The sequence below is a fragment of the Polypterus senegalus genome, chromosome 1 (assembly GCF_016835505.1).
Source record: "Polypterus senegalus isolate Bchr_013 chromosome 1, ASM1683550v1, whole genome shotgun sequence".
Taxonomy (NCBI): Eukaryota; Metazoa; Chordata; class Cladistia; order Polypteriformes; family Polypteridae; genus Polypterus; species Polypterus senegalus.
Genome location: NC_053154.1, coordinates 320652360 through 320675193, shown reverse-complemented (window position 1 = coordinate 320675193; position 22834 = coordinate 320652360). Strand labels below are relative to the sequence as shown.

General features: G+C 35.6%; 1 protein-coding gene across 3 annotated transcripts in view; it reads left to right on the top strand.

The window, feature by feature from the left end:
- The window catches only part of si:ch211-236l14.4 (SITS-binding protein), a 180909-nt gene that overhangs the window by 114028 nt on the left and 44047 nt on the right, over positions 1-22834 (top strand). For all 3 annotated transcript variants that reach the window (XR_005630704.1, XM_039737066.1, XM_039737059.1), the window contains 2 exons: positions 1103-1310; positions 5179-5329. Coding sequence is in view for 2 of the 3 variants with exons in the window: in XM_039737066.1 (XP_039593000.1) it covers positions 1103-1310; positions 5179-5329 (359 nt within the window). In the remaining variant the exon portion in view is untranslated. The remainder of the gene's footprint in view (positions 1-1102; positions 1311-5178; positions 5330-22834) is intronic.

Genomic DNA, 22834 nt, shown 5'->3' with positions numbered 1-22834 from the left:
CCCCATTAAACCATATATTATGGTACATATGATTACAATCCGAGGTGCTACCACTGACCAACTAACTATACAACATAAATAATAAAACTTTACAGAACATTAATCTAAATCACCGACAGAATGCTTTGGACTCAGTCAAACAAAATAAATAATTAAAATTGCTTTAAAATGCTAAATTTTCCATTGTTGAAAACAATCTTGCATGTGGCGTAATATAGCCTCTAGTAATTAAAATACCCCAGTGTGATTATTCTGATGAGAAGAACATATTGTAGAAGAACAATCTGCAATCCAGGTGTTTTAAGTTTGCATCCATACTGAAGCCTGTAGAAAATGTTGTAGTGGACCATCTGAAGAATATGTCTGATTTTATTGTAATGCTTTCAGAACCCATTGCTTATCTGTGCATCAAAGGAAGCAAACTATTAGGGTGCAGGAACTTGAGATCTAGTAGATGCTATGAGACTAGATGATTTCCATTTTATCATTAGCAAACTGAAGAAAGCATTTCAGAATATTTTACTCCAAGAAACCTATGGCATTCTACCCTTCTGAACCTTCCTGTAAGCTGACTAATCTGGTATTATCTCTTCTCAAGAAATCATTCCTCTTAACTATTTTGTTTCTTAAGGCTGTTCATTTGCTTTTAGTATGCATTACCTGTGAAATGAAACCTTGCCTTGAATTTTATTGTACTTCATTTATATATTCTGTATCTTTGTACAAAACTTTGTAGCAAGAGTCAGCATGGTACCGTTCAGTATGAAATGTTTTTGGACTCTTAGCTTGTATAAATTCTCCATAGCATCAGCATTAGCCTCAGCATTTGAAAGTAATTGACCACTCTATTTTTTGGCAAATTTAAAAACAGCAGAGTGACGTCATTTGCCATCACTGTGCTCAGATCTTTATGTAAACAGGAAAGTTGAGTTTGACTAACTAGAGTAGATACAAAGGTCAGGTGCTGATCAATTAATATGAGGCTGAGAAGCTAACTATAAGATGTCACCAATTTTATTTTAACTTTTTTTTCATCTTCTCTTATACACTTGGTTTCAATGTCATTGTATATGTCAATATTTCTTATCTTACCTTCATACAGGTGTGGCTTTACTGATTGCTCAGGATATTCCAGTTCACATTTCTATTCAGCATAAAAAGAGCATTTGCTTGCAAACTCCTCCTAACAAAGAACTGATGCCATTGCAATATACAGTGTGTGTTAGCCGCAACATGAAGACTGTGCATCAAGAAGTGGAAAGTCAGTTATTGCAACAGCCACGAGCACTGCCAAATACTAACATCCTAAGGTAACAAAGATCATTTCTATGAAAATTTTTAAATGTTGCATGTGTTTTTAATGCCGTAGATTTAGAAGAAATTAATACCACCTTAATAAAGAATGTAAATACTGATAGGCATGGTATCAGATAAACATTAGAGAAACTGTTTAATATACCAGTTAATACACTATAGGATGCTAGAAGTTGTGTGTAGGTGCCTGGCTGGCAAGTTTTTTCTGTGAAAAGGACTCAATCAGGATAGTGCAAGCCTGCTTGAATCTTCAGAGGAAGCCTCTAGGAAATTTCGGAAGCTACATTTTTAGCAGTAAAGTTCGGTGGTGAAGTCACCATCTTTCCACTCATTTTTCCAAGTACTGTGGATTTCCTCCCTCACCCAAAAAACTGGCATGTTGTTTTATTTGGTAAGTGTTCTTGGAGAAAAAATCTATCATACTGAAGCAGATTAAATTTTGCGTGATACACACACCACAATGGTCCTGCCTTCATTTTCCATTTACCATCAAATTAGCCATTATTTAACTGAATATTATTTCCTTGGTTTAACTTTATTAGAGAAATTCTGCCCCTACCTCCTCTGATTAGCTACTGGTAAGAGGTTAGATACGTTCTCTCATGTTTATTATGGAATGTCAGTAGTCTGTCAATTAAATACTTCTTACTATATCTAACCTAAAGTAACCTCTCCCCCGAGAAGTGATTCCGAGGTTGGGGCAAAAGTGATCCTAACAGGAGTGGGGGAGTTGGAGTGGGATTTAGCTGGTTAATATGCATTGTATCTTAATTTAGGAGGTGAGCTAAGTCAAGAGCTTTTATTAATAGGAGAATGGTGATGCAGGAGGTGGAAAAATGCTTTTGGATAGTGCTTTGAAGTGGACAAGTGGGCCAGCCATCTCATCTTTGAAGGGTAGAATCAGTAGGGCAGCACATTTGTTGTTCCCTTACTTTTTTATCTCCATTCATCCATCACTGACAATATTGTGTTTTGTCCTGTTCACGTTCATGTTTTGCTTGCACAGTTACTGAACGCAATCAACCATCAACTGTCACATTCTGTTGTCTAATCAACCAAGGGTAACCAGCTTAGGTCACTGTGGTCCTTGTGTCTGTTTTTTTTTTTTTGGGCAGTTGGCTGGCTTTCGTCTAACCAGCAATTACACTGATCCAGTTTAGGGTTAGCAGCCTTACTGCTGCTTACTTACTCTTGTGACAATAGTGGCTGCCTTGCTTCCATGTCAAGTCCTTCTACAGCTGCTTGTATGGGGAACCTATTGACTGTGAAATGTGAAGCTGCATGAGAAAATTGACTTACTAATTGAGATCCCATTCTTTCCAGATATCTAGTGTTTCTTTTTTTGAGTGATTCCTGAGTTTTGAGTTGTTATATTCTCTGATTTTTGAGCTCTGGCTTCTTTTTAATTTTACCTGTGTGTATATGATACTCCCAGAAGAGCTAGAAGAAGTGGCCAGGGAGAGGGAAGTCTGGGCATCTCTGCTCAAGCTGCTGCCCCCACGACCCGACCTCGGATAAGCGGAAGAGGATGGATGGTATATGATACTCTGTAGGAATTACCAGTTACACCCCTTGGTGTGCATTTTAATTTACATTTTATGTAAGGCCCGTGTTATTGACCTCATTTACTCACATATGATAGTAATCCAGTGGACATCTATTAGCAAAATTTATGTTGACTTTATTTATTTTTTTTTGTTTTATTGCAATTATTGTTTGATTGCCTCACTGTAACATGACAGCTGTCTGTCTTCAGGGCTAATGAGTACAAGACTTTTTATTATCAGCAAAGTATCTTCCATGAAAGTGCATCAAAGTATATTTCTCTGTCTTCAGCACAGTAAAAATAAATGAACTATTAGTCTTGTAACTGTTTGCAAAATTCAAGCACAAATGTCTTTCATTATGAAATTATCAAGCAACAGAATCACATTGATTTTTTTCCTTTAAAATGCATCTGGTATATGTCATCATCGTCCATGTGTCATCATATTAACTGCACAGACAAGTAAAAGTAGTACAATGCTAAGAAGAGACAACAGAAAAAAAATTTCTTGGCTTAGCCCCTAATTACTGCTGAAACTAGTGACATCTCGGCTGCTACTACTACTAATGCTGCCAGTACTACTACTACTCTTTTCTATTCGTATAAGACTAGGAAGCAAAAACAATATGTATTTCTATAGCACATTTTCATACATAGGAGTTAGCTCCAAGTGTTTTCCTGATAGGAAGCATGTTGTGTGAGGAAGGTTTAATATGTATTTGTTCCTTTATACTGTTTTCTGTAGAAAGTCATTATACTGTTCATAAAACCAAAAGAGCTAAACCAAATTCGAAGTTTAAACCAAATAACCTAGAAGATTTCTAACTGATCTTTTTGAAGTGTCTGAGTACAAGTCTTTCAAGGGACCTTTACATTAAGGAATTTAAAGTTTGGGTGCAACTTACAGTGCAATGGCGCTCTTTTGTGCTACATCTATGCACAGTGTACCTGATTATAAAATGTCAGTATCCATAGAAAAACAGTTCAGCAAAATGACAATGCAATAACATCACTTCAGTAACAATAAAATATACCAAAAATAAAAATGAATTATGTTGGAAGAAATCATAATAAAAATCTATAAAGATAAATTACTTCTGTGCTCTTGACATATCCTTTTTCTGAAGGTTGAAAATTTCAGAATAGATTTAAGGATGGTCAAAGCCTGTCTGGGCAGTACACTTGTTCAATCTCCAACATGCACTTAGTCATAGCAGGCCATTGTAGTGTCAGCAGTCAAGTCTAACATGCTTTTATTTGGGATGTGGAAGTAAACCTAAACCTGAATTTTAAACTCCAGAGCCACTGCAACGACTGTGTTAAAATACATCTTAAAATTCAGTAAAACGCTTACACCTGAAACAGCATATTTAATTTTTCCAATTGTACCAGTTTCTGCACTCGTTAGTTGCACTTTACACTAAAAGAATATCTGAGAAATACTGTACATTACAAGGCAGGAAAGGATGCTAAATATTTTGCATTAGTGTTGTAATAAATAAGAATGAGAAACAAACATCAGTGAATGTATTAAATATATGTTGTAATTCTGGCAAGAAGCTTTTCTCATATATAGATCTTGTTGTAGCATGATGAAAACATGAAAATTTTACAATTAAAAAATTCTTTACATTTTGCATTGTGTTGGCATTCAACACAACCAGCCAATTGTGAAATGTTCTGCAAGGCTGCATTTTACTGTATGCTGACTTTTGGTTACAGTAAAGTTTGAGATTTATGCATGTCTCTTCTCTGTCAGAATTGCAGCAGTGCCTTCTCCCTGCTTTCTTTATCCTTTGTATTTTGCATTCTTTTCTACTCCATTACTATTGTCCTGTATTTTATAATTGCAATTTCACCTTATACCATCATGTTGCTTATTGTTCAGATTTTACAGGGATAAGGCCACAACCAAAATTAGTCTTCTCAGGTGCAGCAGTTACCTGAATGAGCTATAAAAGATTATAGCTGCCAAAGCCCTGCTCCTCTTGAATATATGGCAAAGCATTTAGATGAGTACTTGTCTCTTGGAGACTTTTTCTCCATACTTTGGTAGGACACCATTTTATACTTGAATTCTATATTTTTTTTTCTCTCTCCCTTGAATGACTGTTTTGACTTTCATGTCTGCACAAGACATATGACCGCCTCTTTGGAAAAAAGTCACTTTGAGTTCATTTCTTCTGAATATTCTATGTTTAAAATGATAAACTTCACTTTGTGTGATATCTGCAGTCATCTGTATAAACTTTTAACAATCCATATTAACATGTAGATAAACATTGATAGTATTTTCTTTTTTTCATTAAAATGTATAGGTTACCATTCTGGAAGATGCTTGCAAATGTAGATTCAGCTGCAAAAGTTGAAAGAGAGCTGCGAATATTTTTCAGCCGTTTGAAGCGACATGACCTGGGTGAAGGAGTAATTAGCATTGATGAACATTCCACATTGTTAATTTCTGACATGGTAAAGCTTATTTCTTTTTTTTATTTAATTTTATTTTTATTTTTTAATTTTATTTTTTTTAATAAATGCCACAGTACTATATATCAGGTTGAGTCATGTTTTGCATTTTTAAGTTATGCACTTTTAAGATTTGGCACTTTGGTAAATGCAAAATTGATTTTGGCTATAAAATATTTAATAAATATTGCCACACAGCAAGACTTGATTTTATACAAAGTGCAATTGAGATGAAAAGTAAACATTGTTTCAGTATTTGCACAGCATGCACTCTTGCAGGAGAACAGACTTATTCATCATCACTAAGTACGTTGCTTTAGAGTTTGCACGGGAAGTCTTTTGCTTTATAGGGCTGAGGCGACTTCAAACTTTGAGGTGATGGGTTCAAATCCCTCTACTGAAATTATGTGACCATGAAAAATCACTTTGCCTGCCTGTTCTCTAGTTGAAAAACCAAAAGAAATGTAACTAATTTTAATTAATCTCAAATATTCTAAGTTGCATTGAATAAAGGCAACAGACAAGTAATAATAACTTTATTAGGTCACTAAAGCTTCTTACACTTGAACATTTTTTGCACAATTGTCAATGAGGCATTCCCGCATTAGATTAATTATTGCTTTATTTTGCCTTTCTCATTGACTTGGCTTTTGTTGATGATCGTTGCAAACACAATATTACAGGAAAGTGTATATATATCCTATTCATTACTTTTGAGGTTTAATATATTTGTATATTATTATAAAGGTGAGTTGTCATTTAGCTAGTTTTTGTGCATTTTCCTACTTGATAAATGGTGTTCCCAAGATATTTTACTATGTTTATGTAAATATTCCAAAATCTGAAAATATCCAAAATACTTCTGGTCCCAGGCATTTTGGATTAGTGAGAATCATCCTTTATTTGGTTTAATCATGGATAGGGTTAAGAAATGTGGGAAGAAATCGATTGTAGTAACCTTTACCACACTACTAGCACATACTTATTTTGCTTCCCACCTTCTGTAAGTTAGTGGACTACATTTTATATTATCCATCCATCAATCCATCTATTATCCAGCCCGCTACATCCTAACTACAGGGTCACGGGGGTCTGCTGGAGCCAATCCCAGCCAACACAGGGTGCAAGGCAGGAACAAATCCCGGGCAGGGCGCCAGCCCACTACAGGGCACACACACACACACACACACCAAGCACACACTAGGGACAATTTAGGATCACCAACGCACCTAACCTGCATGTCTTTGGACTGTGGGAGGAAACCCACGCAGACACGGGGAGAACATACAAACTCCACTCAAGGAAGACCCGGGAAGGGAACCATGGCCAAAACCTCTTCAAAACAAGGCAAAAGTTCATTAATACAATTTTAGAATATGCATGCCAGGTCTGTGATTTTTGAAGCTGTTCATTTTTCTATTTTAAAAGTTAGACACAAACAGAAAAACTCCATCTTCTTTTTCTTCTTCGCCAGAGTGGGGTTTAATCATGTTTTTTTTTATATATATATATTTTCTTTGTTTACTCTGAACTTATTTTTAAGTAAATTGTTTTAAGTTTCTGCTCATTGATAAACAAAATAAAAATTGTAAAAATAATTACAGATAAAGAAAGGAATTCAGCCAACCATTAAGTTCATTGTTCTTCAATCTGTTTAAAACATGACATAATGCAGTTAGACATTGCATATCATACACATATATCTCAGAATGATAAAACTTTCAACAAGCAACACTTTTGCTCAGATTCCAACAAAAGATACAGTGGTGTGAAAAACTATTTGCCCCCTTCCTGATTTCTTATTCTTTTGCATGTTTGTCACACAAAATGTTTCTGATCATCAAACACATTTAACCATTAGTCAAATATAACACAAGTAAACACAAAATGCAGTTTTTAAATGATGGTTTTTATTATTTAGGGAGAAAAAAAAATCCAAACCGGCATGGCCCTGTGTGAAAAAGTAATTGCCCCCTGAACCTAATAACTGGTTGGGCCACCCTTAGCAGCAATAACTGCAATCAGGCGTTTGCGATAACTTGCAATGAGTCTTTTACAGCGCTCTGGAGGAATTTTGGCCCACTCATCTTTGCAGAATTGTTATAATTCAGCTTTATTTGAGGGTTTTCTAGCATGAACCGGCTTTTTAAGGTCATGCCATAGCATCTCAATTGGATTCAGGTCAGGACTTTGACTAGGCCACTCCAAAGTCTTCATTTTGTTTTTCTTCAGCCATTCAGAGGTGGATTTGCTGGTGTGTTTTGGGTCATTGTCCTGTTGCAGCACCCAAGATCGCTTCAGCTTGAGTTGACGAACAGATGGCCGGACATTCTCCTTCAGGATTTTTTGGTAGATAGTAGAATTCATGGTTCCATCTATCACAGCAAGCCTTCCAGGTCCTGAAGCAGCAAAACAACCCCAGACCATCACACTACCACCACCATATTTTACTGTTGGTATGATGTTCTTTTCTGAAATGCTGTGTTCCTTTTACGCCAGATGTAACGGGACATTTGCCTTCCAAAAAGTTCAACTTTTGTCTCATCAGTCCACAAGGTATTTTCCCCAAAAGTCTTGGCAATCATTGAGATGTTTCTTAGCAAAATTGAGACGATCCCTAATGTTCTTTTTGCTTAACAGTCGTTTGCGTCTTGGAAATCTGCTATGCAGGCTGTTTTTGCACAGTCTCTTTCTTATGGTGGAGTCGTGAACACTGCCCTTAATTGAGGCAAGTGAGGCCTGCAGTTCTTTAGACGTTGTCCTGGGGTCTTTTGTGACCTCTCGGATGAGTCGTCTCTGCGCTCTTGGGGTAATTTTGGTCGGCCGGCCACTCCTGGGAAGGTTCACCACTGTTCTATGTTTTTGCCATTTGTGGATAAAAATTGTTCCTGAATTTCTTTGGATCTTGGCATGATGTCTAGCTTTTGAGGTGCTTTTGGTCTAGTTCTCTGTGTCAGGCAGCTCCTATTTAAGTGATTTTGTGTGACAAACATGCAAAAGAATAAGAAATCAGGAAGGGGGCAAATAGTTTTTCACACCACTGTATATCAACAATTTACTACCCTGTTTTTTATCATTTTGCATTGCCTGATAGTATTAGGTGTAAAGTAGGAACCAGCACTTCCATAGCACCAGTTTGGAAATCTTGAATGATTTTAATTCAGTTCCATTTTTTATTTAGAATTCTGCAATGATAAAAAGCTCAGAAATTTTATAGAGAAATACTGTATTTAAAGAAAGCATTAATCAATTTAATCAGCATCTTAAGTGGTGTGTGGGAAGGAACAAACGGAGAAACCTTATACAGATACGAGAACTTGTGCCAACTCCACACAAATAGAGATAAAGCCTAAAGTTGTATGTAAGATATTTTATAATAATAATAATAATACAGTATATTTTTTACAACACTTCTCTGGTCTGGTTGATGTTGTCCTCATCTTTTGGTCTGGAGACAATAACACATATTTTAGGAATTATTAAAGTAGATAAAAAATTGCAGGCTGTCAGAAATTCAACAGAGCCTCTTGTATTTTATATGGAAAAGTTTATGGGGTAAGATGAGGACTCGGCAAACAGACACTTGTCAGGGCATAAATATCATTTCTTATGGCTACAGCTGTGCTGTTACAGATTGCATTTGGCAGGCAGACTGTCCCAAGTACTCGGTAGTAATAGAAAGTGAGCAGACTAGTGAATTACTAGAGTGGGGGCTACTTGGCAGTCACAGATCCATTTATGAATGACTAACAGAGCTGATGAGCCACAAAGCAATATTAAATTCAAGCTATTCATACATTGCACTCTACACTGAAAATATGTTGGCCCATTTAACAATAGCAAAGAAAAGCACAATACTATGTTATACAATACTGTACTGTGTTATAATTGTATAAATAAATACGTGCATTGATTTTTTTTTTTTTTTGTCAAGTATTAAAAGCATTAATTAAAAGGATACACTTTATCTCACCTACACTGAAGGGAGCAGTTAATCAAAGGTTTAGCAGAGTTGATAAAGTTATGTACTCCATTAAAGGCTGTATAGTACAAAGTGCTCACTTTTCAATTGAATGCTTACTTGCTGCATCTGAAAAAAACACTAAATGATCATAACACAAGGCTTGTAGAGTCAAGGTTTGTGTTTCAGCATTAGAATGGATTTGATCTGATACAGTTACAGTATAAGTGATCATTTTGCTGGTACTAAAGGGATGCAGCTACTTCAGTATTACATTTTTTTATGTGTTAATTAATAAGAAAAGGCTTTAAAGAAAAAGTTAACATTTAAAGAAAATGCAAAAGTTTTAATTTTGTTTACATCTAAATATACTAGAACATATTTATGAATGCATAATAAGAAAAGAAAAATACAATTAACAATTAAATTGTTAGCTTTTGCTTCTAAATGATTTATTTGTGAAATTGCTTGGAATGAAAGTCCGCAGTCACAGAGTTATCCAAGGACTGAATTTAGGAACCCCTGGAATAAAACATTTTTACAGAAAAAGTCTATCAGAGTCCTAACTTTAAGCACTATTGAGAATGCAGTATTATTAAGAAACGTTTTGTTACTTCACCCACACCTGTTTGTTACTGCATAAACCTTAGTATATTATCCAGCTTGCCAGTGCTCCAGTTTTTAAGCAAATGTAAGTACTTCTCTTATTTAACTTGAAAATGGCTTGCAATGGTTTTTACAAAAAAATGACAGATGGAATGACTGACCAAACTAACTAACTAACTAATCCCCAGGGGGAAATTTGACTGCTTTAAGAAGCTCTTTAAATAAATAAATAGATAAATAAATATATACACAAACACACTATGGTCTGAACGCACACCAAAATAACTAAAAAGCAAGAAAATTAGAAAGAAAGAAAACTTTTGACTTGGCAGACACAGTCACAGTGGCACGTTTTATAGTCGTATTAACGGTAGGTAGCCCCAGTAGCGTTCCTTGACACATTTTTGCTAGATCATTCTTTTGCTCAAAGTACTGTGTTAGTGTGTCAGACAGATGATGTGCAGCATTGTTCATAATGGCACTCAGTTTTGTCCTCATTCTCAGTTTTGTTCCTACTTCCACATGGCCCAGAGTGTGTCCCATAACTTACCCTACTTGTTTAATTAGCTTGTTAATTCAGTGCATTCATTCTTTAGAGCCTCTTTGTTACTGGATTTGAATGCTCTGTTTTTTCATTCAGGAGACATTTTAACTCCTTTGTAATTGTTGTTTTGAAAGCAGTGCACTGTCTTTGAGAGCTCCACAGTGTTGACACAAAAATTAATATTTTCTGCAATGCAGTGTCTTGAGTTTTGCAATATCATATCATATCATACAATATCAGGCATTTCTGCCTCCAGGCTGGTGTATTAGAGTCTATCTCAAAATCTTCAGAAACAAGCCAGGAAGAGGGCATCAGTCCATTGCAAAACTCATTAAAGCACACACACACATATCAATTTAGGTATTTACAATTAAATTATGCTGCATGTCTTTGAGAATGCAGCAGGACAAACCCACACAGACACATGAAGAATATTCAAACTTCACATGAATAAGATGCTTGTGTGATGTTTGTCCAACAGAATTAATCAATCCAATGTAAAGGACAGTGCAGAAAAAAAGTTTAGAAGATATACCAGAACTGCAGTACATCAATTATAAATCTCAGTTTTTTTGGTAGAATGTCGCCAACAAAAGAATAACCTAGTAATTTTTTTATCATATATCTAGTGTGGGAAATAGCCCGGACACAGACAGACGGACATCGTTATGTCACCCAATACACATTTATTTAGCAAATATTTACAAATATTAAAGTGCACAAACCAGTGCCGCAGCACTAATCACCCCACAAGTCCAGGCCAACACACAATGCTTTTCCTCTCCCAGACCTCATCCTCTTCCATCCGACTCCAGCCCTGAATGAAGGGAGGCGGCCCCTTTTATTGTCCCCTGGATGTGCTCCAAGTGTGCTCCGGCAATCTTCCACCACCACGCCCTAGTGTGGCGGAAGTGCCGGCTGCATCCCCGGCAGCAATACGGGTGTCCCTGCTCCTCTTCTTCTTAACCCCCAGCACTTCCTGGGGTGGCGGAAGTGCTGAGGTCCAGGGCTCTCCAGGCATTGGGGAGCCCCCTGGCGGTGACCATGGGCCCCTAGAGGGTCCCCACAGCAACCAGAGCAGTCGCCCCTGCATGGTCAGGAGGAGGCGTGAGCCCTCCTCTGGTCCTTTTGGGCATCCCGGCTGGGTACCACCCCAGACGCTTGCCAAACTAATAAGACACACGCAGAATTAAAGTTAGAAGGGAAAAATGTTTTCTTCTACAATCTTAACTTTCTTGTGTTTATCTTCAGTCACTTTCTATATTTAAAGGTTGTGTTATTTCTCAATGGCAATTATTCATAGGCGACACTTAGTATGTTCAGTACATTCTTTATGTACGGTTTGAAACTGTTTGCCCACCATGCCTTACCAACTGCAAGGCAGATCATAAACTGGAACTAGTCTATAGTCAGTGGGGCAAGAAATAAATAGAATATTCAATTTATAATTTAGCTTGTGTAGTTGTAATAGAACTTCCCATTGACTACATTATGCTGTAATAAATAGGCATACAGTACATTCTAACATAACTATGAAAATACTTCTACCAATATAAGATAACTTAACTAAGTAGCAGATGGCTGTTGCATAAAGTAAAAATCCAAAAAGGAAACATTGACTTTTATTTAAAATGTAAATGTAATAGTCATGTTCATTAAATGGTTTATATAAAGTTTACTTCTAATCACTTGTGTTATACATTTTGTGTAGCATTTTGTAACTGGCTGTTTTTGTAAAAAAAAAAAAAAAAAAAAACTGTCCAAACTGTATATTAAAATGGTGAATTCCTAATTTGACTTTAAAAAATAGTCCCATATAACTATATATGCATACTTTCTTTGTAAAATCTTGTATGCATTGTCCCTAAAGATGTAAATGGATTATTTTTCTTAAATAAATATAGAAATTTGGTACTCCATTTAATGCATAAAAAATCAAACTACCTTGAAGGAGTGAAATGTAGCATTGTGTACATTTCTCTTGCATTGTTCTTTATTATCACCCTTTAAAAATAGTTTTAGGAGCTCTATGTCAAGAAAATTTAACTAAAAATAATAAAAAGAAAAAAAATTCTATGTTGCCTGTAAAATTAGTACTGCCGTTTATAAAGTTAGGTCCATAAATATTTGGACAGAGACAAATTTTCTAATTTTGGTTCTGTACATTACCACAATGAATTTTAAATGAAACAACTCAGATGCAGTTGAAGTGCAGACTTTCAGCTTTAATTCAGTGGGGTGAACAAAACGATTGCATAAAAATGTGAGGCAACTAAAGCATTTTTTAACACAACCCCTTCATTTCAGGGGCTCAAAAGTTATGTCCGTCGTTATGTCATTATCGATTAAGCAGATAAAAGGCATGGAGTTGATTTGAGGTGTGCTGCTTGCATGTGGAAGATTTTGCTGTGAACAGACAACATGCGGTCAAAGGAGCTCTCCATGCAGGTGAAAGAAGCCATCCTTAAGCTGCGAAAACAGAAAAAACCTATCCAAGAAATTGCTACAATATTACGAGTGGCAAAATCTACAGTTTGAAAGAAAGCAAGCACTGGTGAACTCAGCAACGCAAAAAAACCTGGACGTGCGCGGAAGACAACAGTGGTGGATGATCACAGAATCATTTCCATAGTGAAGAGAAACCCCTTCACAACAGCCAACCAAGTGAACAACACTCTCCAGGGAGTAGGCATATCGATATGCAAGTCTACCATAAAGAGAAGACTGCATGAAAGTAAATACAGAGGGTGCACTGCAAGGTGCAAGCCACTCATAAGCCTCAAGAATAGAAAGGCTAGATTGGACTTTGCTAAAGAACATCTAAAAAAGCCAGCACAGTTCTGGAAAAACATTCTTTGGACAGATGAAACAAAGATCAACCTCTACAAGAATGATAGCAAGAAAAAAGGCGAGGAACAGCTCATTATCTAAAGCATACCACATCATCTGTAAAACACGGTGAAGGCAGTGTGATGGCTTGGACAGGCATGGGTGCCAGTGGCACTGGGACACTAGTGTTTATTGATGATGTGACACAGGACAGAAGCAGCCGAATGAATTCTGAGGTGTTCAGAGACATACTGTCTGCTCAAATCCAGCTAAATGCAGTCAAACTGATTGGGCGATGTTTCATGATACAGATGGACAATGACCCAAAACATACAGCCAGAGTTTATTAAAGCATACAGAGTTTATTAAAGCAAAGTGGAAAATTCTTGAATGGCCAAGTCAGTCACCTGATCGTAACCCAATTGAGCATGCATTTCACTTGTTGAAGACTAAACTTCGGCCAGAAGGCCCACAAACAAACAGCAACTGAAAGCTGCTGCAGTAAAGGCCTGGCAGAGCATTAAAAAGGAGGAAACCCAGCATCTGGTGAGGTCCATGAGTTCAAGACTTCAGGCTGTCATTGCCAGCAAAGGGTTTTCAACCAAGTATTAGAAATGAACATTTTATTTCCAGTAATTTAATTTGTCCAATTACTTTTGAGCCCCTGAAATAGAGGGATTGTGTTAAAAAATGCTTTAGTTGCCTCACATTTTTATGCAATCGTTTTGTTCAACCCACTGAATTAAAGCTGAAAGTCTGCACTTCAACTGCATCCAAGTTGTTTCATTTAAACTTCATTGTGGTAATGTACAGAACCAAAATTAGAAAAACGTTGTCTCTGTCCAAATATTTATGGACCTAACTGTATAGGGTCTTTAAATTGACTCCATATTGTTTTCATAGACAGTAAAATATCCAGTTTAACTTGGTGCTCTGCGAGGCTGCATTATGAAAAATGAGAAAAATTCAGCAGTCCCTTTAAAGTGCAAGTTTTTGCCTTTGATTCACTCCCTCATTTGAGGTTAAACCGATAGAAATATGAAACTTTAATGCTGTGCATATTGTACAGTACATATAAAACAGCTATTCTTAATTATAATCAGTGTGGTTATTCCATTCAGTAAAATTAATCTATGGGTGGGCTTGAAGTACAGTAAGTGGGTCCAGTGCTTTGCCGAGGTCTTCTAGGGTGTAAGAGTCTGTTCTTGGAATCAAAACCAGGACCTCCTGGCACGTTGTCCTTTATTGCAAACAAAAGACCGCAATCCTTTTACATTACTATGCTGTGGTGTTCCAACCTGATCTTCTAAATTCCAGAAATGAAATCCAGCCATGCTGGTCAGTGTTGGATCAGTCTTTCCACTCTGAACTTTTCCCCCCCCACTAACATATATTAAATTGCATCTAAAGCACAAATCCTCAGTACTGTGGAAATGGTTCTGTAATTTGGCCTGATGCCCATTTCAAAGGTCCTCATAGCTTGTATGAAATTTACTTGGCTGGAACAGCTTAACTTATAAAATAGGGGTTGACATTACAATATGATTTTTGTATGCCTTAAACAAATAGATGATGCTCTCTGTAAAGCCCTGAATCGTTTTCATTTTTTAATAGTGTTTTTTTCCTTTCTTCCACATAAATGCTTCCATATGTCAAATATCATTTGAGTTTTTTAAAGTGGAGAAAATGGGCAAAATAGGAGAATGATGAAGTTACCAGTTTCAATTTTCAAAGACTGCAGAGCATATAAAAAATTTTATAGATTTTTTTTTTTAAGATTCTTTCATGAGAACATACACAATATTTGTAAAAATGTGGCCACAAAAGAAATTAACTATCCAACACAGTTTTTTCCCTCTAAATTATATATTTTGCTTAATCATTGTTGAGTGTATATTATATATGTACAGTAAGGCATATGCACAGTATGGTCTCAAGTTTATTTGTTTTATTATTTCAAAAGATAGTTTTACAAGTTATTTACAAATACACATATGCAAACAAAAATATCATTATTTGGAATTGACAAAAATCCCACAATACAGAACAAAGAATAAGCTTCTCCACTGGACATTCTAGGCACAGGGATTTTATGCTCTTTATCTGGTTTGCTGTGCCCAATTATCAATTTTAAAGTAGTCTTGAGCGTCTCCTTGCTATGGTATCACACTTTCTGTTTGGACGTCCAAGCCTCTACTGAGCCCTGAGACCTAACTAGTGTAGTTTCTAAATTAATTTAGTTTCATACTAATCCGGTTGGACTTTACCTGCAAGATCACATTGTACAGATAAAGTTAAACTTGGGCATCCTGGTAATATCTGCCTTTAGCAACCACCATGACATTCAACAGGACATCCCAGTGACATTGAATCAAATCTCACTGGGAATGCCCAATGTTGTACCTTGCTTCGGACTACAACTTAGTCACATTTACTGTTCTTCTGCAACTACAAATACTATTACGTCAGACTTTTCTTTATTAAGTGCGTTGAAATACAGTGCACAAAGCACCTATTGTGATGGCCATGTCTGTCTGATGGGATGTCCACATGAAACAACTCTGTGACTAGGGACTCAAGACTAGGGATGGCAAAATAACTTATACTTTAGTACCAATCGCTACCAATGTTCCCAAAATATTTTATCATTTTTTCAGTATTGTTAGTATCGAATGACAGTCAGTACTGGACTTGTTTGTGATTGGAAGAACACAAATTACTCCAGAAGGCAAAGTAACACATGAGAAAAATGTGAACAATAACTACATATAAAAGTGGCTCATGGTGATGATGATACAGCACTCTATCTATCTCCACATGTCGAAAAGAAACCCAGAAGTACTTTGCCTCAAGGCAGGATCCATGCTTATTATTATTTTAAAAAGGGCCAAAACACAAACAGGTTTTCGTTATTGCCACTTTTATCACATTGCAAGTCGGTTCATAAATTGCTTTCATGCATGCTTTGTGAGCACAATGAAGTGATTAATCAGATTATGTTTTAATTGTTCGATTTGTAGTGTGTTGCAAGAGTAGACAAAATGATGGAATGATGAAGTGTTTTTAGATATTGTGTCCCATACAGCCTCTAGGAAGAAATGGAGGCATCACTTTAATTTTTTGTTTACTTCAAACATGTCAACAAATGTACGTTTAAGCATCCATCATTTTCTAATCGGTTATGTACAGTTTGCGGTCACAAAAAAAATGTTGTGTGCAGCATGTACTGTTATGCAGATATGACTGTGTGCACTGGCAGTACAAACAGCTAAGCAACTAATTGTCGTTGCATGTTTTGGACAGTGGCTATTTAGCTTGTCTTCACCGGCAGTGAAATGACCTGTTCCAATTGTTAATACCACAGTAAAACTTATTTAGTAGTACAAAGCACTTTGATTATGCCAGTCAGCAGGTTGGGCAAAACAACATACTTCATTGCTAAATAGGAATATGTACATGTTAATAAGTTTTTATCATTCATAGACCTCAAAATGTAACAAACATAGTCATAGCAAGTGTCATATGTATGAAAGGTATGTTGCTGATGAGTATAATGCAGTCTACCAGTTATACAGCAGGTCCAGATAATATTCTTCTAGATTAGTACTTGGGTTAAGCAATAACAAAGTCTGATCAGTCATATAAGAAAACCACACAACACTGTTTTACAGGAGTTCTGAAATAATAAATTAATGTAAAGGTAATGATTGATTTCATGCAGGAAATTAACTTTGGACAAATTAAAATAAATAAAGGTGGGATAGATTTGGAAAATTACCATTGCAGGTTTTAATGACATTTCAAAATTGAATCATCTATTGCACTTTAGTTTATTTTCAGCAAGCTAATGATACAAATATACTGTAGATCATACAATAGAAAATGTTACAAACCTTACAGAGTGATTCTCTTACAAACCAGACAAATTTAAAGTGTTTCAAGTTGTTTATATTAACATATCCTGAATTACGATGTTCACTAATTCAACAGTACAGATATAATAATGTTTGAATTTGTATTTATAGTAAGTAGTATTTTCAGTTACTGGGGAGAATATGTCATAGAATTAATTTGTAATGTATACATGGCAAGATGAATTAGGCAATCCATGTTGATATCATCCTTTAAAAATCCTATGCTGAAATCCCTTCAAGATTATAAAATTTCCTTCTTTTTATTTTATACCAGGGGGATCCCCATTAAAATTCAAGCCCGACATTGTATTTTGATATTTGTGAATGCCAATACTAGTTTACTTAAATGATAATTGGGTAACTTCTTGATGGGTATACCAGTGTTTTAAAGCTACTATTACTACTCTGGCTGTATGACATAGTTTTTGGTAGGCAGTGTGGTGTAATGATTAAGGATTTAGACATCAGTCTCTGAGGTTGTGGGTTCAAATCCCGCTAATCCTGCAGGGCACATTACCTGTCCGTCTTCCAATTGGAAGAACAAAAGAAATATAACCAGTTCTATCTCAAAATGTTGTAAGTCAACTTGGATATAGGTGTCAGCCAAATAACTAAATGTACTGGTATTTATATGTTTTATATTCTGTTACAGTTGAAGACACAATATTGTTCATTTCAGTAAATGGAGGTACTTTAATAAAAAGAGGCTGAATGGGCTTTCAGTTTTTGCCGTTGTATCAAAAGGTATTTAGTATTGTGAAAGTTCATTGATTTTGGTATTGAATACTGCAATTCTGGTATTGTGACATCCCTAGTCAAAACAGTTAAATTTATATTGCAATATCTTGAACAGATTGCACTGTACACAATTTTTAAATTTCAAAATCTGTCATTAGTACTAGGGTGTTGTACCGTGTTAGCCATTATGAATGTAGAGAAGAGCCAAGCAAAATGACACCTTTTATTGGCTAACTAAAAAGAAACTAAAAGGTGTCATTTTGCTTGGCTCTTCTCTAAAATCTGTCATTGAAAAGCTTTTGCGAATTTATGAACTTGTCTGTCTTAAAAACAAAGACACAGTCTGTGTGATTTCAACTATTAATTAGTTTACTGTTTCAATATTACCTTGACAGCAGTTACATCAACTTGTATATTTTGGATATTTTCCTGTTTTAAGCCTCCAATTAATGCTGCTACAAACAGATCCCTAGGTCAAGTTAACGAAAAACCAGATTATGTGCACCATGTGGGATGTTGCTGTCAGGGTCTGCTTGCATGCTTAGGTGATTGCAATCCTCTTATCAGAAAGTTTAGGGCAACACATGCAGAAACTGCTGCATGATTCTTCCTCCTTCTGATGCATTAATTAGTAACAGGCAAGTTAAAGTATCTTACTAACCATAAAAATATAAAATGGAAGCAAGGAAAACATATACTGTAAATGAAGTAATCTATAGTGTGTAGACTAATCCGCATGATAAACAGCAGATAAACATTTAGTCAGTACTATTTACCTTTTACAAAACCAAGCTCACATCTCCATTATATAAACCTTATAATGATTCACTATTTCACAGTCACTGAAATTTACTAGGGTGTCCAGACTTCCTGGCAACAGAAACAGTCTGTATTTCAGGCAATGCAATAAATAAATAACTGAAGAATATCAAAATGTTTTAACAGGAGCATTGCTCCACTTAAACAACCATCCTCAGAATATATTTAGAACAGTACAATACAATAGTCTAAGTGAGACCTCCCCATACCCCAGATCCCAGTTTGATGTTAAAAAAAAACCACGGTCACAATGCTGACATGGAAGTCTTGATTAAGAAATTGAATTAAATTTGAACAGCATTATCAGGACAATCAAGAAACAGAAAAAGCAGACAGTGCTGCCATTTATTTGTTTCTACTTCAAGCACTGTTGGCATCCTGGGTTCATTTGTGAAAGTGTTTTTTTTTTTGTTTTTTTTTGCCAATGTCCTGAACCATTGCTTTTAATGATAGGATAAAGCAGGCATAAATAAATAGGGATGCTTTTTTATTTGTGGGCATACATGTTACACAGATGTCAAAGTTTGCAACTTTGATAATCTGGTCGCTCAATAAGTTACCAGCAGAATTCTACATTCACCTAATATCCAAAATGGCCTATTGTAATACGGTATGCCTTTCGCTTCTGTTATTTTGTAACATTTTTCATAACAGACAAGTACCATTTCATGAAAATTACTATGACCATACATGCTCAAGCAAAAAAGTAATTAGTTACAAATATTTTTATTCATTCATATTTTATTTAGGGAATGTTGTCAACTGCAAATTGTCACTGGGTGCCAATATGGTGTGTATCTTTAAGTGTGTATGAGTGAGAGTGGTCTTTGTTATGGACTAGAATCCTGTCCAGGCCTGTTTTCAGCCTTATGCCCAATCCTGGTGAGATAGCTTTTGGTCCCTGTAACCCAGATATGGACTAAATAGGTCTTAAAACCTACCTACTAAACTCATACTATTGAAGGCTGAAGTGCCTGCACAACCTTCAAACATAAATGCCATGCTTTGGGTACATTTTCTAACCTTTTCTTAAATACTACAGTATGTAAGCAGATAACCTGCTTTTTTGCAGTGAGCCAATAAGCTTATTTTCTTAAATGCTGTTATTGCATTCACCCTTTGCTTTTAGTTTAGCACATCCTGTTTTTGACTTTTTTGTCTACTACAGGTTATATTCTTGCATACTCGCTCACTTGTGGAAATTAAGTAGAAGGGCATCTAAAGACTGAAGTCAGAAACCACTCCTTTATGCAAAACATTCTGAGAATCCGGAACAAACTACCGAGTCACGTAGTTTAAGCAGACACAGTAGCACATTTTAAAGAAGTAACTGGATGAGATTTTGGGATAGTTTAGCTATTAGCTAAACAAACTAGCACAGTGGACTGAATGGTCTCCTGTCATTTGTCAAGTTTTTTGTGTTCTCTCATACTGGTGTGTCTAAGTCTGTAATTCAATTCTAGAATATGAAAAAGCATATGAAGGGTGTAATGACCAGTTTATTTGATTGCTTGTTTGTTTACTTTATGATAGGTTTGTTGCAGTTCACATCAAATTGTGTTAATCATATGAATTAAATAGTTATTTTTTTGATTGCTATTTCTCATCAAAGTTTAGTATGCAGAATCTGGCACATAAATGGCTGAAACTGAATATAAACATCTTTAGTTCTTATCTGACTTGTAGATGTTAACTTTAATAGCCTCCTACAAGGAAACGTAAACAAGACAAAAAGCAAACTAGTTAAGAGATTTGTGCGTGGCGTACAGCTTGGTTTGTTGGTTGATTGATCGATTTATTTATAACAGGTTTGTGCCATATCAAACCTATTAATCAAATCATCAGTTTTTGCATTATTTATCATTTAAACAGTGAAGGAAAATAGGTGGTGCAGTAATATGTTCAGACAGATTAAAGCAGATTGTGATTATTACTACAAAGAAAGATAAGTTACCATGGAACTTTTATCAGTATTCAAGAACAAGTTTGAATCAACAAGGGGATGAAGCTTTAATGAGTTGTTTGTGAAACCAGCATGTTAACGTCATATATACAGTGTGTGTAAAATATTTATTTATTTATTTATTTTAAATGTACTAATACATGTTGTATGGACTGTAACTGAATATTTCTGTGGAGATTTCTGAGATACTTGAAATTCATTTCCATGTTAAAAAAATATGACAGATTACTTTTTAATTTCCTTATTTGGTGTAATAGGATGACAGATTTTTTTTTATGATTTCAACATAAATCAGATTAACAAATTAAATTGTAAATTGCAGTGAATTGAAGTGAATAGCAATGCTCAATATATTATTGGTATTGTGACTACTTTGGATCATGGAGGCCCTGGTAATTCATCTTGCGTCCTTCTGCTTATCTTGATTAGAATTGCAGTGACCACATGCTAAGCTGGACAGGGCAAGCCATGATATTTTCATTGGCTTTTTGTTATCCCCCTGGGGAATTCCTATTAATGCATAAAGCATTTATGTAAATACATTATTATTGTGTTAAATTATGTACTGTACGCTGTATTGAAAATTATATCGAATGTCAGTACTTTTCATAGTATTATTTTGATGTTTGAAATTTTGTAATTGTGACAGTCCTACATTGTCAATTGAACTTAGTTCAACAATTTGATTAAAGGACGAATATTGTTAAGTTCCGTTTATGTTAATAAAACCACTTTTTTTCCTGTCCATTTAAACAACTCTGTGTCTTTATTTGTACTCATTATGTAATTAGTAATTTGTTTATTTAGTAACTGCATTTACTTGAACTTGTCATTGTACTCCATTGTATGCCTGAACTCCATGAAGAGTACTATAGAAAATTAAACTCAATTAATCTAATTTCTTAAACAGTGGTTAGCATTGCTGATTGCCACTAATGTTAAAATACCTAAGAAATGTGACCTGCATCCATGTGGTTTTTAATTTATGTTATAAAGTCAGTATGTTTGTAATCCTTAGTGATCCTTATTTTAATATGATCTCACTAGGAGGGTATGCTGGCACACGCTGCTGCTTTTCTCTGTGAATCGCACTTTTCGTTAAAATGTGCATACTGGGTCACTTTCGGCTCTGTCTGTATGTGCTTCAACTAGAGAAATGAACTGATACCCATGCACACGTTAGTCTTTCTTGGTGGCCCTGATGACAATTTGATTGCCTTTTTGTGTACTTTTTGTTGTGTTTTGGGACATTTGAGTGGATTGTTTCCACCTCTGTCATCGTCTTTCCTTCGTGGCTTGTAGTGCTAGAGCAATCAGACTTGTTGACTGACCATGACTTTGTGCTGGAACCCCTGAGCTCTGGTAATTATCTTTTTCGTCCATCCTATGTTATTTTCTATTTTTTAATTAATCAAATCTCCAGTGGCATTGGTTTGTGGACTGGACTCTTGCTGCATTGTTCTTGCCATCTTACCTTTTCCGTTGTGTTGCTTTGCTTTTTTGTCAGCATGCTATTTCGCAGTTAAATACTTTTCATTTAACTTTTCACTACACAAAAATATTCTTGCAATAAACTTGTGCATATTAAATAGTTTGTCCAGAGTAAGAAGTCAGACTGGAATATCCTAAAAGGCAATGATATTGTGAAAAATCAAAAATATGTACACCATGGACCAGGACATCACCATTGCCAGGTTGCGACTGAGTAGTTTACAAGCAGCACTTTTTCTGGAATTTGCTGTTCTGTGTCAACATGCCAAATCTGCATTGTACTGAAATTAACTCTCTGCATACAACAAACTCTCAACCACTAACATCGCCTTGTCACCAGATCTATCAATGGCAAAGCACTGATAGACAAGTATTTGTTAGTCTAGGCCACAGCAGGTCAAGCTCAGTGCCAGTCACACAAAGAGTTCCTTAGGGCTCTGTCCTTGTCCCTCTGCTCTTCTGTATCTACTTGCTTTCCCTTGGCTATATTATTACTGAATAAGCTTTGGACTGGGTTATCATTTTTTTTCTGTTTTGCTTACTTTGATATATTTCAGTATTAAAAGTGAAAGTTCGTAAGAGTTTTCTGAGCTCACAACTGAAATCATTACCTGGATAGAGTATAAATCCTATATAAATATAA